Source organism: Channa argus, chromosome 5 (genome assembly GCF_033026475.1).
Source record: "Channa argus isolate prfri chromosome 5, Channa argus male v1.0, whole genome shotgun sequence".
Classification (NCBI taxonomy): Eukaryota; Metazoa; Chordata; class Actinopteri; order Anabantiformes; family Channidae; genus Channa; species Channa argus.
In genome coordinates this window covers 25,014,135-25,033,660 of record NC_090201.1, presented here as the reverse complement: position 1 = coordinate 25,033,660, position 19,526 = coordinate 25,014,135, and the positions used below count along the sequence as shown (strand labels likewise).

Below are 19,526 nucleotides of genomic sequence, written 5' to 3'. Positions count from 1 at the left end.
CTGTAGCCAGGTGTAATGATCATCTTACCCTGGAGGGTCAAAATACTTCAGGCTAGTTTGTTCTTCCCATTTAAAGCATGTGGTCTGAGGTTGGAATGCAACCACTCAGGAAGCTGCTTGCTACAGATAACCTGCCATAAGTTGCAACACTATATAATAACAAAAAATAAATTTTATCTGAACATCACAACATGGCCATCATGTTAATTACAAATGTGTTGAGGATGTGGTGAGTGTTGCCGGCTACTTGGTGTGTAAATTATTACTTATCTTCACTTGTTTGATTGCCCCGTCCTCAGGCCTGAGATCACCTTTGGACAGCAGTTGCTTTTTATAGCGCTGCCACCTTGTTAGTAAGGAAGCAGTGAGAGGGGTAGATGATGGAGGAGGAGGTGGGTAGATGAGGGATTTGAAAGTGGAGAACAGCTTTCTGGGGTCCGTGGTGTTGCTGAGCTTCTCTTGGTTGTCTGATGGGACTTTGCTTTGATGTTTTTCTCCTTGACTTCTGCTAAAGGACTAAATGTAAATGTGAGCACTAGCATTCTCAGTCTAAAGGCATAAAGTATGATGCAGAATAGATTATTAACCTCGTAACCAGGGTTTATGGAGCTAAGGTTCATTCTTCTTCATTCAGTTTCAGTTGCTTTATGGTTGTGTCTCATTTGGCTTAATTATCATGCGAAAGACATAACTAACAGATAAGACTAAATAATGTGTTATTAGATTGGATTTTGCTTGGTTTTTGGACTAATATTGACTTATCAGGTAGCTTTTAGTATCTTTAGATGACAGATTAATAATGATTGTTGCAATAATAAAGATGTTGCTTGATCCACTTTAGATTCAGATAACATGACACTTACAACTGTACAGATTTTCCCCCATTTGACCAAAAACAAGGAAAACGCACACAACGGACATGTTAGTTAAAAAGCCTCCTTTTTATTAGAAATGCACATACAAATGAACATGGAAAAAGTTAATTTGACTGAAGCTTTAAATGTCTTATGTACACGTGATTCACTTTTCTATACAAACTTAAAAAAAATTCTCCAAACATTTAGGTTTTTTTTTTTTTTTTTTTAAAAAAGGGTGATTGTTACAGAAAAACAAGACCTTCTGATGGATAATATACTTTATAAAGCTGCTGTGAGTAATGTGTCTTAAGGCACCGTCTCTACTGTAGATCACAGGTTACTGTCCAACTCAAAGCCAAAGGAGTCATGTCGTTTTTACACCGATTCCCCCTGCTCGGAGAAATTGTGATGGACATTTTTAGTTTGTAAACCCCATTGTCAAAATGATAAATAATTAGAAATATAGTTTAGCTGTAGTTCTGTGTACCACATAATGTAAACAACGGTATAGTGTAAAATATTGTACTGCATCTGTCATTTCTGCTTTTTTGGCTTATTAAAGTAATTAAATTGCTGTTAACCAGGCCACAGCTGATTTCCGCTAAACGATCCATGTAAATATGTGACAGTATGGTTTACTGCATCAAACTGTGAAAAGACAATTGAAACAATCTATTTCACATTGAATATATGCTTATTCATAGCCTCATATAACTTACTCCTCTGTGCCACAGCTGGTGTTCAAAACCTATTAAAAACACATCAAGCTACACAGTTGGCGTGAAGCATTTCTGAGTGTACTAGGAGCTGTAACTGCATTAGTCAAATATTAGGCTTTTGTCTCAAATAAACAGACGGAGTAATTCAATGAAGCTTATACATTGAGAAAGTTATAAATGTGCTTAAAATGCTTTAAAAAAAAAAAAAATATTGTGGCGTTTCTTCAACTGTACAAAGCAGGACTACACTGAAAAATAACAGCCGAAATCAATGTACATCGTTTGCAGACACATCTTGCCTTGTTATGACTTCACGTCTGAACAAAAGCGGTTGATTTAAACAGAAACAACATGCACTAATACAACACTACTGCCATCAGGTTTAAAATCAGTGCTGCTCATTCAGTGTTATGTTGATATTAAAGCTGAACAGCAGCTTCAAATTAAGCATTTTTAATGAGAGTGGTTAGAAAATGTATTTGTTTCTCTTTTGTAAAGTATAACCTCTTTTCATATTCAAAGTTTTATTTAAAAATCATATCAGGTAGGAATAATAGCTGCTTGTTGAATGTTAAATCATACATAGAAGAATCATATGAAAATACAGCACCACAGATTCTCCAATTAATGCCATAATAAACACACACTCGCATAGAAACAAATCACAAAAAAAAAAAATAAAAAGAAGCAGAATTCAACTTTTAACCAGTTCGTTTAGTGAAACCAGCAACACTTGGTGGCGCTGTAGCATCAGCTCACTTAAATATACAGAAGTGACTATGGAAAACACGTTCGTATTCCACCCTGTTAAAACTGTGAGTGAGTTGGTCACACACAATGCTGACTGGTTTGAGGAAGTTACTGTAGTGATTGAGGTTCTCGGAGTGAAAACCTCGTCAGAATTGCCACTGTAAAAAATTGCCACTAAAGAAATTGCCTCAGTTGGGGCAGCTGTGTATCAGGGGATTAAATGGGTTGTGCATTAATCACAGAGTTGCCAGTTCGATCCCCTTTTCATCCCGTTTCACATGGTGCAGTGTCCTTGAACAAGACACTGAACCCCACGAACCCCAATATTATCACAGATTTTAGAATCTCAGATAAATGAACCCATGTTTCGGCCTATAAATAATACACTGCAGTTTAAAAAAAAATCCAAATAAGTGCCACTTATGTGTGCAGTCATTTAGAAAGAGCTTGGTAATTGTAATGTGCAAAATGTGACCACTAGATGGTGCTGACAGGCTATTTTCTACTGAATAAATAAATACCCTGTTTACAATTCTAACCAAGTTTGAAAGATCCTCATTAACATTTTAGCTATTTGTTTACATAAACTTTGACAAAGACATTGGCCTGAAATTTCCAGTTTGGTCAGGGTGTAAGTGAAGGCATCACAGTACAATGTCTTGATAGTTAGGTTCTAGGTTTATAATGTGAAGGGTTTGACCCAAATGCACCACCTGTCTCCCCCCATCACATCCTTCACTACTCATTTTCTCACTGTGTTCATTGCTACAACTTACATTTTTCAGATTTTTATTTTTGTAGGACCCAAAGCACTGTTGGTTTATTTCAAGCTTCTTTCGTTCAGAATGTCTCAGGTCTGGAGTAGTTTCTTGCTCATCCACCGTAGCTCTCGGAAGATAACAGACCTATGGAAACCAGTGCAAGTCCAACTGTGGTGTCCACTTGTGCGTGTTTCTGCTCTAAAACAACTCAGCAGCATGCTGCTCCCTCAGACTCTGATTTCTCGAAAGCAGTTCCAGATCAGAGCAAGTCTTTTTTCCAGTTCTACTATGAGTCCAGGACACAAACCTCAGCCTGTGTCTGAGTGCTCACCTGCCTGTCCAACCACCTGTCCACAGTCAGATCCTCTTGCCCCATCTCCTGTCTCTGTGTCTGTCTCTTGGCGAGATCGCTAGCGATAGCCAGCGCTCCTCCCTTCAGGAACCTCACAAAGTTCTCGCCGACTAACGGCCCCATGGCGTACATGCCCGGCCCCTCTGCTGCAACCACTTTGTTCGTAAATGGATCCACCTCGATCGGGTTCCTCCGGCATGTGATTGGCTCGTTGGGGTTGATGCCGAGTGAACTCCCATTTTTGTCCAGAAAGGAAAGGTTGGGGTGAGCTCCGATCAGAACCAGAGCCTTGGACACCTGGACCACTGTCCGCTGGCCAGAGTCTGACTCCAGGACGCACTTTCTGTCAGGTCTGAACTCCACGACCCTGTGAAGTGGGAAGCTCAGATAACCTGAGTAGGAGGAGGGGGATGAGGAAGCAGTGGAGGGAGGTGGAGAAAGGGAGGAGGGAGAGGAGGGGGTGGAGTGTTGATTGAGGCTCTGGGCGAGGTCCTGTTGGTGGCTTGGTCGATGTTGCTGCTGTTTCATCATCTGGTGAACCTGGATGTCAAACAGGTCAGCAGATGCAAATACTCATTTAAAGTATTAAATACTGGAAAACCAGCAGTTGTAAGCAGCTCCACATATCAAACCCTCCTCACCTTGTGGTACTCTGGGTATAGCAGTTTCGGTAGCTGGTTGAAGATGAGACCGGGGTCCGTGACCGAGCGCCTGAAGACGTGGTAGATGGGCGTATTGAGATGGTGGGCAGCGAGCACTGCATCGGCCGCTGTTAACCCCGCTCCCACCACCAGCAGCGGGTCGGACGCCTGGTCGAGCTCGCCGCTAGAGATGGCTGCCTCCAGCTCCCAGAACGAGTGGTAGACAAAAGGCAAGGACTCTCCATCCACACCGAGCCTGGCAGGGATGTCATGGGTCCCCGTTGCCAACACCACATTATGGGCCAACAAAGAGAAAGTAGACATCTTCTCCAAAACAGTGGAACCATCTGGAAGGAGGAGGGAGAGAGGGTGGAGGTGATTATGTCACATTTTCTTTCCATTTCAAATTTGCAACAGAGACTTTAAAAACAGATAAAACACATATAAGCACTTTTCTACCTAAGTTTATTCCCATTCACTGCAATGATTTCGGCACCTGCCATACAAGGTGCTCGCCAGATCCACTGAGAACAACTTTGGATTCAGTGTCTTGGATCTTTTGACATGTAGACAGGAGGAGGCGGGGACTGAACCACCTTCCCCAGGATTGGTGGGCGACCACTCTACCACCTGAGCCACAGTCTCTTTGATTTAATGTTGATTACAGTGAGTTTTCATCGACTGTACCTCCCAGCTCTTCTCCCTCCCTACGCTGCAGTCCCGTCACTCTCCAGCAGGGCGGTGACCCCCCCTGGTTGCCCGGCTGCCTGGTCACAGAGGTGACGGTAGTTCCGCAGGCGAAACTCTGCTCCAGGGACATCTGGGAAACATAGTGCTGGTAGTAGGAGGCGATCTCTGTCGGCGTGGCACGGTCATTTCTCAGGTTTCTGGAACAACAACATGAAATACATCCACAATTACAAAACAAGCAGAATAAATGATTAAAATAACATAGTTACAAGTCAAATTCCTGGAAATGACTGAGGGTATTTCCATGCTAGTTACATTAGATACACAAAGACAAACGGGGAGGAGGGTAACATCTAAACATTTGAACGCTCAGATTATACCTGGTGGTATAATTAAAGAAAACTACACTGTTGCCCATAAAGTTGGAATAAAATATTTTTTCCCATGAAGTTATTGTGACAAGGTCAGTTATTCTTGATAGACATCTACCCGTTGTTTTCCTTTCGCACCAATAACAGACCTGGTAGTTACTGATTTAATTACTGAGAGCTACAGTCTTCCAGCTAGTTTAAGATGTTTCTGAGGAGACAGTAGCTGCATTGTCCAGTTGAGGGAGCACAGTACCTTAGCACATTTACCCAATCAGACGACTCACTCTGACTGAGACTGAGTTCTTCAATTAGCAGCTACATTACGTTGACTAACAGAATTCTTTAATGAGGTTGGAAGTTATATTAAACAGCAGAGCATTTTTTCTGATTCAGAGTAAACAAAGAAAACTGAACTGGCCTTTCTCAAACAAAAGGACGTTGGGTAATTTCTTTTGATTTTAAGTGCTACACGTGGGTCATGTTTTTATTCATTCTGTTGTGCGTTTAGGACACACAAAGAGCAGATGTCTGATGGTTGTATTGTGGGCTGACCTGCGTTTGTCTCGTATCCAGTCTTTCAGTTTGAGCCCAGGGAGCTCCATCCAGTTAGCCAGACTCAGTGTTAGCATGGAGCCTTCCATGGCCTGGAAAAACCACAAAGGCTGTTACATGGTCAACTTGTATCGTGTGCGCGTAAAATAACCAGCTGACAATAAGAAAAAAAAAAAAAAAAAAAAAAAAAAGATCTCTGCCCACATGACCATAATATTTTCTAAAAGACAGAAAAAAAACCTCCAGATTAATGTCAGTTAAAATATAATTTAGCAGTTAATATTCTCACTGACTGTGCAAACGACGGCAGCTTTAAAAATAAATAAATAAAAGTTTCTCCAGAATCAGACTGTCACCAAAAATAAGTATGAAAAAAGCTGAATAATAAATAATGGACATGATGAAGTGGGCGATTTCTAGCCACATACATGCCAGGCTCCTCCATGGGGACCCTTCCCCAGCACCAAGTGAGGGATGGCGCGCTCTGGCTCGTATCGCCATTCTAACGGCGAGGTGTGGTCCAATCCAAAGTCACTGTCAGGAAGCAGCAGGGAATCAAAGAGCACAGCCACGGGATTGGATGATCGCCCCTCCAACCCCTCGCACAGGTACTCCAGGTCCTGGACAGAGAGAGTGAGGGACACATGCGTGAACCTTCAGTAAATGAATAAAACTCTCTTTGATACTACACGGCTGTGTGTGTTCATTTTTTTTTAACCTGCTCCAGCAGCGACAGGTGAGGCTGCTCTGCCAGCTTGCTGTGCAGCAGGGGGTTGGGGTGCGATGCCTCCGGTGACAGGTAGGGGGTGTAACCTGACAACAGGTATGAGAGACAGATCCCAGATGGGCCGTTACCTGAGAAACAGAAATACACAAAAATTAGAGGCGAGTTGCTGTAAACGGTTCCCAGCTGCATCTTTAGGTCATATAAGGCTCAGGTAATGTATATTATGTCTGTTCTTGGTTACCATGGTTACACCTGCAATAACCTGGGATTTTAGGGACCCGTCTTCTGATCTGAACATAAAAATGCAATTTAAAAATAAAACTATAAAATTTTGTCACCCATGCCCAACTTCACTTGGAAAACAGCCAAGTCTGCAGTTAACGATTAACTGCATCATACATAAAACTCACTGCATGACTCAGCAAGACCACACGCTTCCACGCACGCGCCAAACACAGAACTGAATAAACCTGTATTTGCCTTCTCATGATGACTAATGGATTCACTGACTGAAGAAACAATGTCTTTTCTTACTTACTTTTCTTACTAAATCTTTAAATTGTCTGCACAGAAATGCAACTGTAAACATATAATCTGTTTAAAAAAAAAAAAAAAGTATTCACTTCCCTTTTGCAGAGTTCATAGGCTGACTAACATGTTATGTTGTGACTCTACATTTCTTTAAAAAAAAAAAATAATAATAATTATGCTGCATTTATTACAAATCATTGTGACTATGCATCCGGCAACTTCAGTCAGCAACTTGTTGCTTAACTCTGTGCACTGCTGTGTTTTACTATAGTGTAATATGGCTGATAGCAGAGTTCACAAAACTCATGAGAATGAGAAGAGCAACAGTTCATCCATCACAGTCCGGAGGAAGGATTCCTGCTGTCGCTGGAAAGTTTCTTTCGTTTGTTTAAGAGATTTTGTGTAAATGATTTAACGGCTAAAAGACAAAAGGGTGAATCATGAGTTCACCACAGTTCACCACTGAGGTCAACTTGTGAAGTAGAGGATAGTTACTGTTGTTCTCCTACATATGTAAAGGGTTTTTAGAATGTGACCTCAGGTTCCTCTTGCACAAGAGATCTTCATCTCAATGAGATTTGTAAAAATTGAATAAAGCTTAACCAGTACAATTAACACTTGTGTGTTTTTGAGCGTGTGAACTTGATGGGTGAAAGGTAACATTTAGGTGCTATATGAAATATGAGAAAAAAGGAAATAGAAAAATGTCATGATGTTACTCTAAACAAAATAAGCCGCTGTGGTTTCCTACAGCAGAAGCAAAACAACAAAATGCAAATGTGTGTGAGGCGGTGTGTGTGTGTGTCTCTCTTACCAATGATCACCACAGGCACAATCTCTCCAAGGGGAATTTCTTTATCATGGAAATCCATTTTCACTGAGAAGAGAAACATACTGTTATTATTATTATTATGACTCGTGGTATATTTACTTTTCACTGCAACATAATCATCACCATCATAAACAGTAGGTTATCACCCATGTTATCAACCACCAAGAAAGTGGGACATAACTCTATTCAGGCCTTTGGTTAATCATTTCCACACACGAGTCAGTACATTTCCACTGACCTCTTATTTACACATACTTGTCATCCTGCAGCAGTAATGACACTTCTAAAATGACACATGCGCAAGACGAACCTGAATCCCCCCTAACCCTGATCTGAAACCTACAGTCAAACCAAAACAGCCCTAAGATGGTCCGATTACCGGCCACAATGTCCTCACAACAATAGCACTGGAATAATATTTATCCACACAACCATAGAAACACATGTACACGCAGGGAAAAAAAAAAAAACAGGGAATAATCTTGTTGCTTTAAAGTTTCTCCAGTATGAACACTCGTTGCCTCCGTATTTCAATAATTTATCATATAGTAAAGGACACATGATGTGGTTCTCCACATGCGGCACAGAAAGGCATCAAATGACTTCCTGTTTCAGAGTGTAAAGGGTCATGAGCACGAACACGTCAAAAACCACATCTGTCGCTAGTTTACACAGTCAATTAGTGTAAATGTGGCAATACACTTAATTCAGCTAAACACATGGTGTCATCAGCCCGCGGGCATTCAGACGGTGAGATCGTGTTTCGACCACAACCTGCACGAGCACGAACAAGCAAGACATCAGCCCTAAATTTAATTGTACTGACTTGAAAAGGAATCAGTGTGGTTAAACATAAGGCCTTGCTGTATTTGAAGCCCGACACAATAACCCTGAGCCTCTTTGGCAGATAACTACAGTTTTGTTCTCCGTAACAATGACATGACTTTCATTCACCGCTAAAAGCACAACAGCAGCTGTTACAAAGACTTGTTTTCAGGGGAAAGGACAAAGGCTGCCCACACCTTTCTCTGATTTCTGTAGCGTTTACTGAACCTTGGGTTGTGCCGATAAATATCGGAGCTTTACTTCAATTTAACAAAAGAAGCAAAAGTCCTAACATGTTTAAAGTACTATATTACTAATACTTGCAACAATTAGTCACTGATATTGTGGTTGCAGACACTCCTCAGTTGGCACCAAATAGGGCCCTGTACCCAGCTACCCAAATGAGCCGAGCAACAAAAATTCAAAGGCGGAAATTAGCATTTTTGTAATATTCTTTTGCACAAACATTATTGATGAATGAAACAGGTTGAAGTGTGTAATTCGATGAGGAGTTTACTGTCCGTCTGCAGTGAAATATAACACAATACACATGTAGTGACACTTGCAGAGGGGCGGGTGCGGCGAGCCGAGGGCAGCGGTGCGTGGCGGCGAGCGCCGGCCGCTTTTTAACAAACTGCACAGTCATGCTTACACAAGACAGACGACTAGGTGGCGAGAGGAACGGCAAGAGCTGACGAAGGAGAGAGAAGAGTGAGAAGGAAGATTAAATGTAAAAGTCAGGAGGAAAAAAAAAACTGTACAGGCAAAGAGGGAGAACAGGAAAAAAAAAAAGGAAGAAGAGAACCAGACTCAGCGAGTGAAAAGAGAGAAGGGGGAGTAAAGAGGGTTACATAAGGGCAGTGTACAGTTGGCAATGAGCCTGGAGCAGAGTGTAATTCAGCGTCAGAGGGTACACACACATACACACACACATTCCTCATGGAACCAACTTGACAGGCTCATTAGTTTCCCTGATTAAAGGTGAGAAACCTGTCTCAGTAACAGAAAATGGATCCCACTGTTTATTAGTTTCAACATGGAGGAATCGACTCATGTTTGTTTTTAAAAGTCAAAAACTGGACGGAAAGTGAAGAAACCCAGTGAAGGCTCTGTAGTTCCACTGTTGGCTTTGTGTCACGTTTCTCCACATTTACCGTAACCGGAGAACAGCCCAGCATCAGGTTTACTGTAAACTGTGTGAGCAGCGGTTGTTGGGACAAAGTAGGACTTTCTGCTGCGGGGAAGCAGCAGCTCCACACTAGAAGAAAAACCCCAAACTTCACAACATCAGTTGTGCAGACCGGGCGTTGTGCTCGTTCACCTTTAACACACAGTGCTGCATAACCTGTGCATCAGTGACACAAAGCTTTTTCAATTAAAACCTTTTCAACTGATCCATAGTTTTACTTAACACATGCAGGTAAACACCTGTGTTTATTCGACGTTTGTCTTCTATTTATAATCAGGACTGTTTCAACACAAGCCAAATATTGTCAGTAATAACCCTCATTGTCTGTTATAGAATTTACTTATTTCCACTCCTAAAACAACAATGATCCATCACTTTTCCTCCATGACTGCTCTTGTAAATATGCATGTGTGTTCTTGCATTGTACAATCTGTCAACACTTGAGGATGTCCTGACTTCCTTTTTGCATAATGACGATGATGCAAGTTGTGTTTTATAATCTCGGCCTTACATAATCCCACAATCTGCAGCTGAATCGTCAAAGCCAACCAGAACCTTCAACAGAGAATTAAACAGACTTTTCTTTGTGATTTTAATGCAGTATTTCTAACTTCTCTTCTACCGACAACAAATCTGTACAGCATTTGTTTAGGCAGAATCTTATCTTGTTCCCATAAGTATCGTCATATGATGTTTATTGAGATATTTCATTCTACTGCTCTGCCAAGTTCCAATCTTTTCCAGTGAACCAATGACCCTCCAAACCTGACTTTTTAAGAAGATTCTGCCCTTTGTCTCATCCAGCAGCTGATGTTTTTTTATTTTACCTCTTTTTAATTCTACCTTTTTTATGACACTGGCAAACACATCAAAATGCCCTATATGTCACTTGTACTGACGCCGTGCTAAAATTATCCTGCAGCTGCTATCTGCATGGCCCAGATGGCTAAAGAGATTCTAATATTCTGCCCACTGGAAAGTTAAAACACTTCTGGAATCTCTGGAAGCAGCCCAAGTCCAAAAAAAAACAAAGCAAAAAAACCCCCAAAAAAACAGCTTCCTGAAAAAGTGGAGTGACTGTCTTCACAAAGAGAACATATGTCTGAAAGCCAAATGAGCCGACTCTGTAATGGCCCCAGATCTTGAAATACTGAGAATGAATCTGGCCCAAGTATGGTAATAGTACGTTGTGCCAGAACACTACTTACTAGTGCACCGACACCCCACCGTGATTGGCCCAGATCAGTGGGCTACCTGAAGTCATGGTCTATAGTCCATGGCCCTAATGTGGCTAAATATGCCATATTAGCCAATCCAGCAGCCATTACTGGGCCAGCACTGACTCATCTTTGGCAAACCCAAGATGGACCCAATTTGCAGACACCAGCTGTGATTGGCCAGTTCAGCTGACATTTTTCACTGTTTTTGTACATTTCAAGGACTAAATAATGAATCTCCTGACAGTTAATAACAATTTATAGCTCAAGATAATGAAAGTTGACCTATTTGTGACCTCTGACCTCCACTTGGTTGGCGTCCTGTCATTTTAGCTGGAGCCTCACACTAATGTCGGCCTCCCCAAAATCAACAAACCCATCCCTTCTCCACGTCTTTTTTATTTTTATTAAACACATTTATACTTATTTGCACCATTAGTTTTTTCGTGAGCTAATAATGTGGCTCTGTGAATGGAGGTCCTGAGTCCTATTCTACAGATCTTATTAAGACTGTTGTGAAGTATATTCAAATCTTAAAGATCTTATTAAGACTGTTGTGAAGTATATTCAGATCGTAACAGTTATTATTGCTTCAGCAGAGGCGCATACAGCCGAAAGCTTCACTTTGAATGCAGTTTGATCTTTCTACACAGTCGTACCGCTGCTTCTTATTACGTCAGCTGAATTCTTGCAAAGGAAATATTATCAAGTGGGTCTCGAGGCCAAACTGAGCAGGAAACACTGAGAGAAACACCCCAGTGCGCGGCTGGACGTGTTACCGGACACCACCCACCCCCCTCTTCCTCTTCTTCTTCTTCTTCTTCTTTCCCCTTCTGGTCAACTGTATGACATTACATCACCTCGGTGTGAACTGAGGACGGAGACCTGCTCTCGCTACGCACCGTTCACGCAGGGAGACCGCATAAAATGAAGCGGACGGATTCAGAGCCGAGCGCATGAGCTACACGCGCCACGCTTTGGATGAATGGAAGCTCGAGAGATATTTAAGGGCCACTCACGTGTGTTTCCTGATGATGCGGATCCCTGCGTCGTCTTCCCGCCGTCTCAGCCTTTCAGAAAAGAGGCGAACGTGGATTTTATCTTCAAACGTCGTGTCTCAGTCAGTCATTTCGCAGCTTTGTTTCCTGATTTCAATACGATGTGTTTCTTGCATGTGCTGCGCAAAAACTGCGGCTGGCACTCGGCACTCACAGCTTATATACCATTACACACGAGCGCCTCCACCAGCCAATCAGCACACGACCTGCTGCCGGTCTACTCAACTAACCCACCCATCCCCTTCCTCTCCGGCGTTGGCGTAAGAGACAAAGATCGTCTGTAATGCAAGATGGAGACCCCTCTCGACTGAAGCCCCCCCCCCCCCCCATGAACAGTATTGGAACCGGAGTACTCACATGTTTATTTAGTCAGTTAGTTACGTAATTATAACCATAGACTAAAAATACAAGTTACAAGCACAAGTCCTGCATTCAGAACTTTAAGTGTAAAAACGTATTAGTTCAAAAATACCAGAAGTATAAGTAAAAGTACTCATTTGTCTCATTGTCACGTTTCACATCAGCGAATATAGTATTAATATCATATTTTATCAATTTAATTTTGCAGCTGTTAACAATGGGGCTTTTTATTAAAAAAACATTATGCTATTTTGATGATCATGTGTTTTAATTTAATTTATTAACGTGGCTTGCACATTTCAAATTGGGATCAATAAAGTTGCATTTTGTATTACTATTCTTAAATGCAGTCGAGTAAAGTTAAAGTGTGATGAAGTATGAAGTAGAACAAAATGGAAACACACAAGTAACACCTTAATGTTCGTGGTAGAAATGTCAACAGAGTGGCGGGTCTTGTTTATCTCTACATCTTTTCATGGGCATAGATACATAAGAAAAATTGAGTCAGATTTTCAACAAAATCTTCATATGTTTTTCAGGCTGTGAGACCTTTTGGAGGATTATGATTCTGTGCATAGATGCAAAGAGGAAGATGTCGACATTTGGTTTTATCCTGTGTTGTTTACGGCAGCAGTTTCTCTGATTATTTCTGCTTTTTGTGTCACATGTTCTATGTTGTAGCAGTAGGGAAAAGTTTCAGAGCTTTCAATTAGGTAAAAGCGTAGGAATTAAAATGTAAATTATTTTACAAAAATACCTAAACTTGACGTACTCATTATGTAGAATAGGTAATTTCACATCAGTTATTGAAAATATAAATTATTGCATTAGAATTTCTGATGCCCTCATATTCATTTAATTAATCACTTTAATGTTACAGTTTGTAAAACTGCACCTTATTTCAAAGGTGGTATTCACTGTTTTGATTAAACACATGTTTTGAATCACAGATGTAATTTCAATTACTTGATGTGAATTTCACACAGACGATCAATAAAGTTTTTTTGAATAATTCATGTGGAAATGGAGTACAAGTATAATACTGGGATCTATAAAGCAGTGCAGCTGAGGTGCAAGTATCAGATAATGAAAAGTTTAAGTTTTGTAGAAATATTGCAGTACCTCAGAAAATGAAGTTTTTTACTTTGAGCATGGGTTTCTTTTTGTTTGTTTTGTTTTTTCAAGTTTTATTCTAAATTAAATTCAATTCAGATTTTAACCTGTGGATAGAATACAACTGGGTACAATTACTGAAGTAGCTTATTTTTCCTTGTAATGCTGTACTGTACTCCGGTTTATCATCTGCAGCATGAATAATATTCCCATTTGCAGCTCTTTACTGTTAAATACCAAATATTAATGAATACATGCTAAATTTTAGCTGGTTTTTGTTTCTGTTATGAGCATATGGTAAATAAAAGTATTTATAATAATATAACTCACTATATTCTTTTAGCTTAGTTTTGAAGATTGAAATGATTTATGGTTATGTTGTATTTTGTCCTTTCAGTGATTTGTCATGACACAGTCAAAGTGGGCGGGATTCATTTTTGCTGACTTTCCGTCTTCACTTACTTTCTTATGACATATTCACATGACTGGCTGCAGCATAGCCTCCACTAACCACTGCTAAGACTCTTGTGTGTCAGTGGCCTCTGGACCTTTCCTAATGAGGCAACCGGCTCGCAGATTTATTTTCCTAAAGTCCAAATGCTGCTCATTGGGTGAAGTTACCACATCAAAACATATGAAATCAAACTGTCATTATAGAATACAAATGTATATTCCTATAGATATACATGTTAGCATGTTAGCCTGACATAGTTCACTGCAAGGTTATGTATATGAGTATTTATCAATTATAGTATAAAGTATTTATCAATTAAAATAATCTCTAATAGGAAGGAGAAAAGGTGCCACTTGTGTGTATTCATATTATTTTAGCTTAAAGATTTCCAACTAACTTTTAAGATGTGTAATGGTTTCTGAACTTCAGTTCTAGTTTCAAGGAACAGTGTGTCCACCCTGAGAGAAGATGAAGGGTCAATTGTAAGACAAATTACTTTTCATGATGTTACTACTTTAAATTTCAAGCTCTAATCACCAGACAAGTCCAAGAATTGGGTAGGGATAGTTGGAAACCAAGCAGGGCAGACGTCCATGAGGGCCCCTAAACTATAAGATGACACCCATTAAATTCATGCGCATATAAGCAGCAGTACAACACAAAGGAGGTAATAAATGGAATGACGACCATTACACTTTAATCTGAAAAACTGCAGAATACCGACAACATCTAACATTATCTACAACAGCTTTGGCCTTGGCCACACACCCACAAGGTGTGTTTAAAAATGTTAAAGAAGGAAAGGTATTCGCAAACCTGTCAAACAAGTGTGTAGGAGAAAAAATGCCAAAATGAAAATAAAAAAACTGTCAGCACGCTAAATTTAATTTATTAAACCCATGTTTTGTTCAAGTGACAAACAACAGGGATTTAACAAAGCAAATGACAGCAAGTCTATATTTAAGACAATCCAAACAAGTGAATCTGATTTTCAAAAGAGGTCCCCTGAGTAGCTAGAATGAAAGTTTTTGCAATCCTATAGTAGACGCGGACAAAAGATTCAAAATGATGTTTACTGAATCATACAGGACGTCAGTGGAATTTAAATGTACAGGTGACACCTGTAACTTTTCATAGACCGACATTTTTGTTTGGCATCTCTTTTGGATGTCTACTGAGCTCCAAAATGGTTTCAAAACAGATGTCCAGGTTCCTAAATCTGAAATGAAATGAAATCTGAAATCTGCTGACACTGAGATTCTGTCCTGTTTAGATATGAGTTAAATTAATTCAGAAAACAAAACACAAAACAATGAAAATGTGAAGAATCAAGTACCATGGATAACGGCTTCACAGATCATCAATGGGGACTCAGATTTTGGACTGCATGGAATTCATTCCTGATCAATGTGCATAAATCACAGACTGACACTGTATCATAGAAGTAATAGAAAATAAAATATAAAATAAAACGAAATGATGAATATTGATGCATTGGGAAGGAATGGACATGGAAAATAAAGACAGGGGAAAAAAAACACTGACCCTCAGATCGTTTGACTGAGTATTTCGTAGAAATCGCTTTGGCAGCAGAAGCTTTGAGTCTGTAATCTAAAGCTGTGATCTCCACGTGTTTTGCTGCTTGTCACCCCGAGGCAGCTGCTATCAGCTGCTGATGTTTTTACGCTGCCTTTGGCAAATAGTCTGAACTCTGTGAGAACTGACAAGAAGCAGTTCCCTCTGACTCCACTTTATTAAAATATTTCTCTGCTTCTGGCTGAAAAACATACAGTATGTCCTTTTGAGAGGGCCAGAGGGATTATGCTTTTTTGGAGCCCAACCAGAAGTTCGCATGACCCTGATGACATTATGCTTATTTCAGCCAAGGCTTAATTTGCCCATGGTACAAAAAACCTGAAGGCTGCTCTTTGCTCGTTTTACTGTGTTTTGCCTGCTGGATTTGTACCAGTGCTTGGACTAATTGCCCACCAGTTACTGTCCTGTACCACCAATTTGCTGCCCCGTTTAATGCGTTTGCCTAAAAACATTAAAGGTAACCTCACCTGACGCACTTTTCTCAACGACCGGTTACTGAAATGAAACACTGAAAACTCGAAGCTTTGAAATCCACAGTGCATCGATAATATCCTATATTCACCTGCAACATATGGTGAAAGCAGTGTGGTTGCAGAAGATTTCCAATCTATAATGCTGATCCAGTTTTTCAGGTCGTACCTGTCCAAATCACCCCAAGCCTTTTTCCCTCTTCTTTCCTCAAGAGGGAAATTGTGCTGATAAACCTTGGTGTTTCTTTTGTCCAATTTTATCCACTTGAGTATCTGGAATTACATTTTTTTGGAAAAAAAACCACACATTTTCCACTCCACACCACCCGTTGTTGCAAGGATACCAGACGCACTCCTCATTTGAAACCTTTTTGTTCTTTTTATGTGCATTTGTGAGTTTATAAAATGTAATGTAGAATAGGATTTGATCATCAACACACTGTGGCCTTCGATCCCTTGGGTGATGAAGAGGAAAGATCTTACTGTTGCCTTCAAAAAACAATATCATTAGTTGCACTTTTTAATGATTAAAGTTCAGTTTAGTTGATGTTACCAAAAACATGAGTAATGGTTGTACAGCTCTGATGCTGCCTTCACGGACTGTAACACGCACATCATGAACTCCCCCAAATCCAAGCCACCAAACGATCAGGAAAAAGTTAGATGACAGGTTTTTTTTGCGATTATATTAGAATAGAATAAATAAAACATCACAAAAAGATTGGCTGCAATTATGCAAATAAATCTTGTCAGAAAGAAAAATAGAAGAAGAAAAATACATGATGTCTTGTGGAACTGTGGAACTAGACATATTGTAACGATACAAACTTAAGCTTTTATTGTTAATATCACAGATTTCCTTTTTACATTTACATATGCAGAGATTCTGTTTTTTACAGAGTAAGTTTCTGTGCCTTCATGCATCCTTATCCATGCGGTGAAAGTGCTGTGCACCTTTGCTGGTGAATAATATAATAAATACCTGTCACTCTGCAGTTTGTCAAGAAGATCAGCGATTGTGTTTGACAGTTCATTAATACCTACTGAACACGCTTCAGCTTTTAAAGGAACTCGCTCTGACTGGCTGTGGTGTGAAAAGAGAAAGACACAAGTGTAAAGATGCCTTTGGGAAACCCAACGCTTGTCTGTCAGTGTAATCCTGCCCAGGAAGCTTTCCTTTGTCTGTGTGTGAGAATTCAAGCGGATCTGCTTTCAGCAGCAGAGATCACAAGCAGAGGATGAACAGATCAGAGTGAAACAAAAGGGCCTGTGAAGGGTTAAAAGTACACAAAGCATTCCTCCTCTGTCATGATTCCAGGAACAGAGAGAACATTTGAGTCACCCAGAGGGACAGTGAGGTGTAGCAGTGGTCAGACACAGCCCAAAGAAAACAGCGGCGGATGAGATGTGCCACGTAAGACATTTTACACGAATGTGGCTCTGTGGCTGCTTGTGACAAGGACTCATGTTGGGGCCAATTTATGGTCTCTCAGAACTCGTTTTTGAGACTTGTTATTTTGACTCTGGGCAGTGCGCTGGTGCCTCCGAGCTAGAAGGTTCCTTGTTTGAATCCACCTGCTGGCTGCAGCCATTTCTCCCTGTGGTTGTGTGGGTTTGTGTTCTCCAGCTTCCTCCCAAAGTTTGACATTTCATGTTATGGTAATTGGTGAACTGGCCTGCATGCAGTCCAGAACTTTCACCAATACAAAACATTTGGTGCATCATAAACGTGACTGTGAATGGTTGTCTGTGTGCGTATGTCTCTGTGTTGGCTGAGTACCCCACCTCCCATCCAGTGACAGCTGATCTAGTCCCCCACAACCTGCAACAGAATACAGCAAGTGGTTGTGATGATGGCTGGATGGAGGAATGTTTGAACTTTTCCACACAGTCACTCTGGAAGATTTAAGGAGAAATAGCAGCACATGTCCACTCAGCAAGAGACTCTGTGTTGCAGTTTAGGAGAGGAATGTTGTCCTATTCTTGTCTGATGCAGGGTTCTACCTGCTCAACAGTCCTGGGCTTTTGTTGTCGGATTTTTCATTTTATGATGCACCAGATGTTTCCTATTGCTGAAAGGTCAGTTCAGCACCCTGACTCTTCTCCTGTGAATCCATGCTGTTGTGATGGATGCAGTATGTGGTTTAGCATTGTCTCGCTGAAATATGCAGGGCCTTCCCTGAAAGAGAAGACGAGATGGCATAAACAAAACGTACACATTACGTGGTAAATCTTCACCTCATAATCACGTGGTTACAAGGTCTTGTGAAAAACTTGATCCCTCATGGGCAGATGACAGTACTCATAATCCTGGTTGTTCATTAGGTTGGCGACAGAAAGTCAGTAGGGAGGTTGGCTCACATAACCAAAGTAGCAGGCAGAGTCAGGTCAACAAACGTAGCGTTGTCCCAACCGTAGATGGCGAAGATGATTGAGATGAACGCTGGAAAGCTGTGGTGAGAAAGCAGACAATCTAGAAGCTTGGTGAGGGAACTGAGGAGCAGAGTGGTGAGAGCAGGTGAAACTGATTACCGGTTAGTTGAGCGGGGAAAAATGTGACGGGACCAGGAACAAGAAGTGGAGTTTGTGATCCTGACACACATATCTTCTTCTTTGCGTGATACAGCTTTAACTTACATTTGTGGATGCCACAGTGAACTGTGTTTCTGGAAGTTTTCCTGAGCCCATGCAGTAAAGATCACACTCATCCAATTTTGACTTTCCGCCTTGTTCCTTGCACACAGAGATTCCTCCTGATTCTCTGAATCTTTTTATGATATGTACTGTAGATGGTGGGGTCTTCAAAGTCTTTGCAATTTTACATTGAAGAACATTTTCCTGAAATTGTTCCACAATTTTTAGATGAAGTGTGTCGCACATTGGTGAACCTCTGCCCATCTTTATATTCCAGAAATTATCTCTGAAACGTTCCTTTTATACCAGGTCATGTTGGAAATTAACCTAATAAGTTGTCAAATGCACCTCCATTTATTTTCAGCAATTGCTTTTACAGGCTTTTGTTGCCCCTGTTTCAGCTTTTTTGAGAAGTGTTGCTGCCATCAAATTCCACATGAGCTAATATTTTCCATCAAATGGTAAAATGTCTAGGTGTCAACATCTGCTATGTTGTTTATGTTCTATTGTGAATAAAATATAAAATCATTGCATTCTGTTTTTATTCAGGTTTTAAAAATGGAGTTGGAGTTGTAGATGTATTGTCCTTTGAGCCATGTACTGGTTTGACCCTCTATACAGTATAAAACAAATTCTGTTTAAAAAGTTTAAATTCAATCAATGTAAATGATGATGTATTACGGATGATATTTAAAATAGTTATTGATAGCTACAGTATATAATGATTTTTTTCTTAACATTATCACCCATTTCCATGTTTGACTCAACTGTGCACAAATATGCTGCCAAAATAACTAGATTTGCTAAGAGCTTATTTCCTCCACAAG

At 40.5% G+C, this 19,526-nt stretch overlaps 1 protein-coding gene across 1 annotated transcript; it reads right to left on the bottom strand.

Annotated features, from left to right (window-relative positions):
- Positions 1–920: 920 nt before the first annotated feature.
- Positions 921–12,251, bottom strand: osgn1 (oxidative stress induced growth inhibitor 1). Its single transcript, XM_067504648.1, has 8 exons — positions 12,034–12,251; positions 7,766–7,828; positions 6,412–6,548; positions 6,122–6,313; positions 5,694–5,785; positions 4,768–4,967; positions 4,081–4,427; positions 921–3,979 (listed from the first exon to the last, which is right to left on the bottom strand). The coding sequence occupies exons 2-8, from the start codon at positions 7,821–7,823 to the stop codon at positions 3,374–3,376; spliced, it is 1,632 nt and encodes a 543-aa protein (XP_067360749.1). The 5' UTR covers positions 7,824–7,828; positions 12,034–12,251; the 3' UTR covers positions 921–3,373.
- Positions 12,252–19,526: the final 7,275 nt, after the last annotated feature.

Excerpts from the sequence above, each read along its gene's own strand:
- osgn1 (XM_067504648.1), bottom strand. The coding sequence starts at position 7,823 with ATGGATTTCCATGATAAAGAAATTCCCCTTGGAGAGATTGTGCCTGTG. Across the intron at positions 6,314-6,411 it reads ACCTGTCGCTGCTGGAGCAG|GACCTGGAGTACCTGTGCGA; the intron begins GTTAAAAAAAAA and ends CTCTCTGTCCAG. Across the intron at positions 5,786-6,121 it reads CCCATGGAGGAGCCTGGCAT|GCCATGGAAGGCTCCATGCT; the intron begins GTATGTGGCTAG and ends TGGTTTTTCCAG.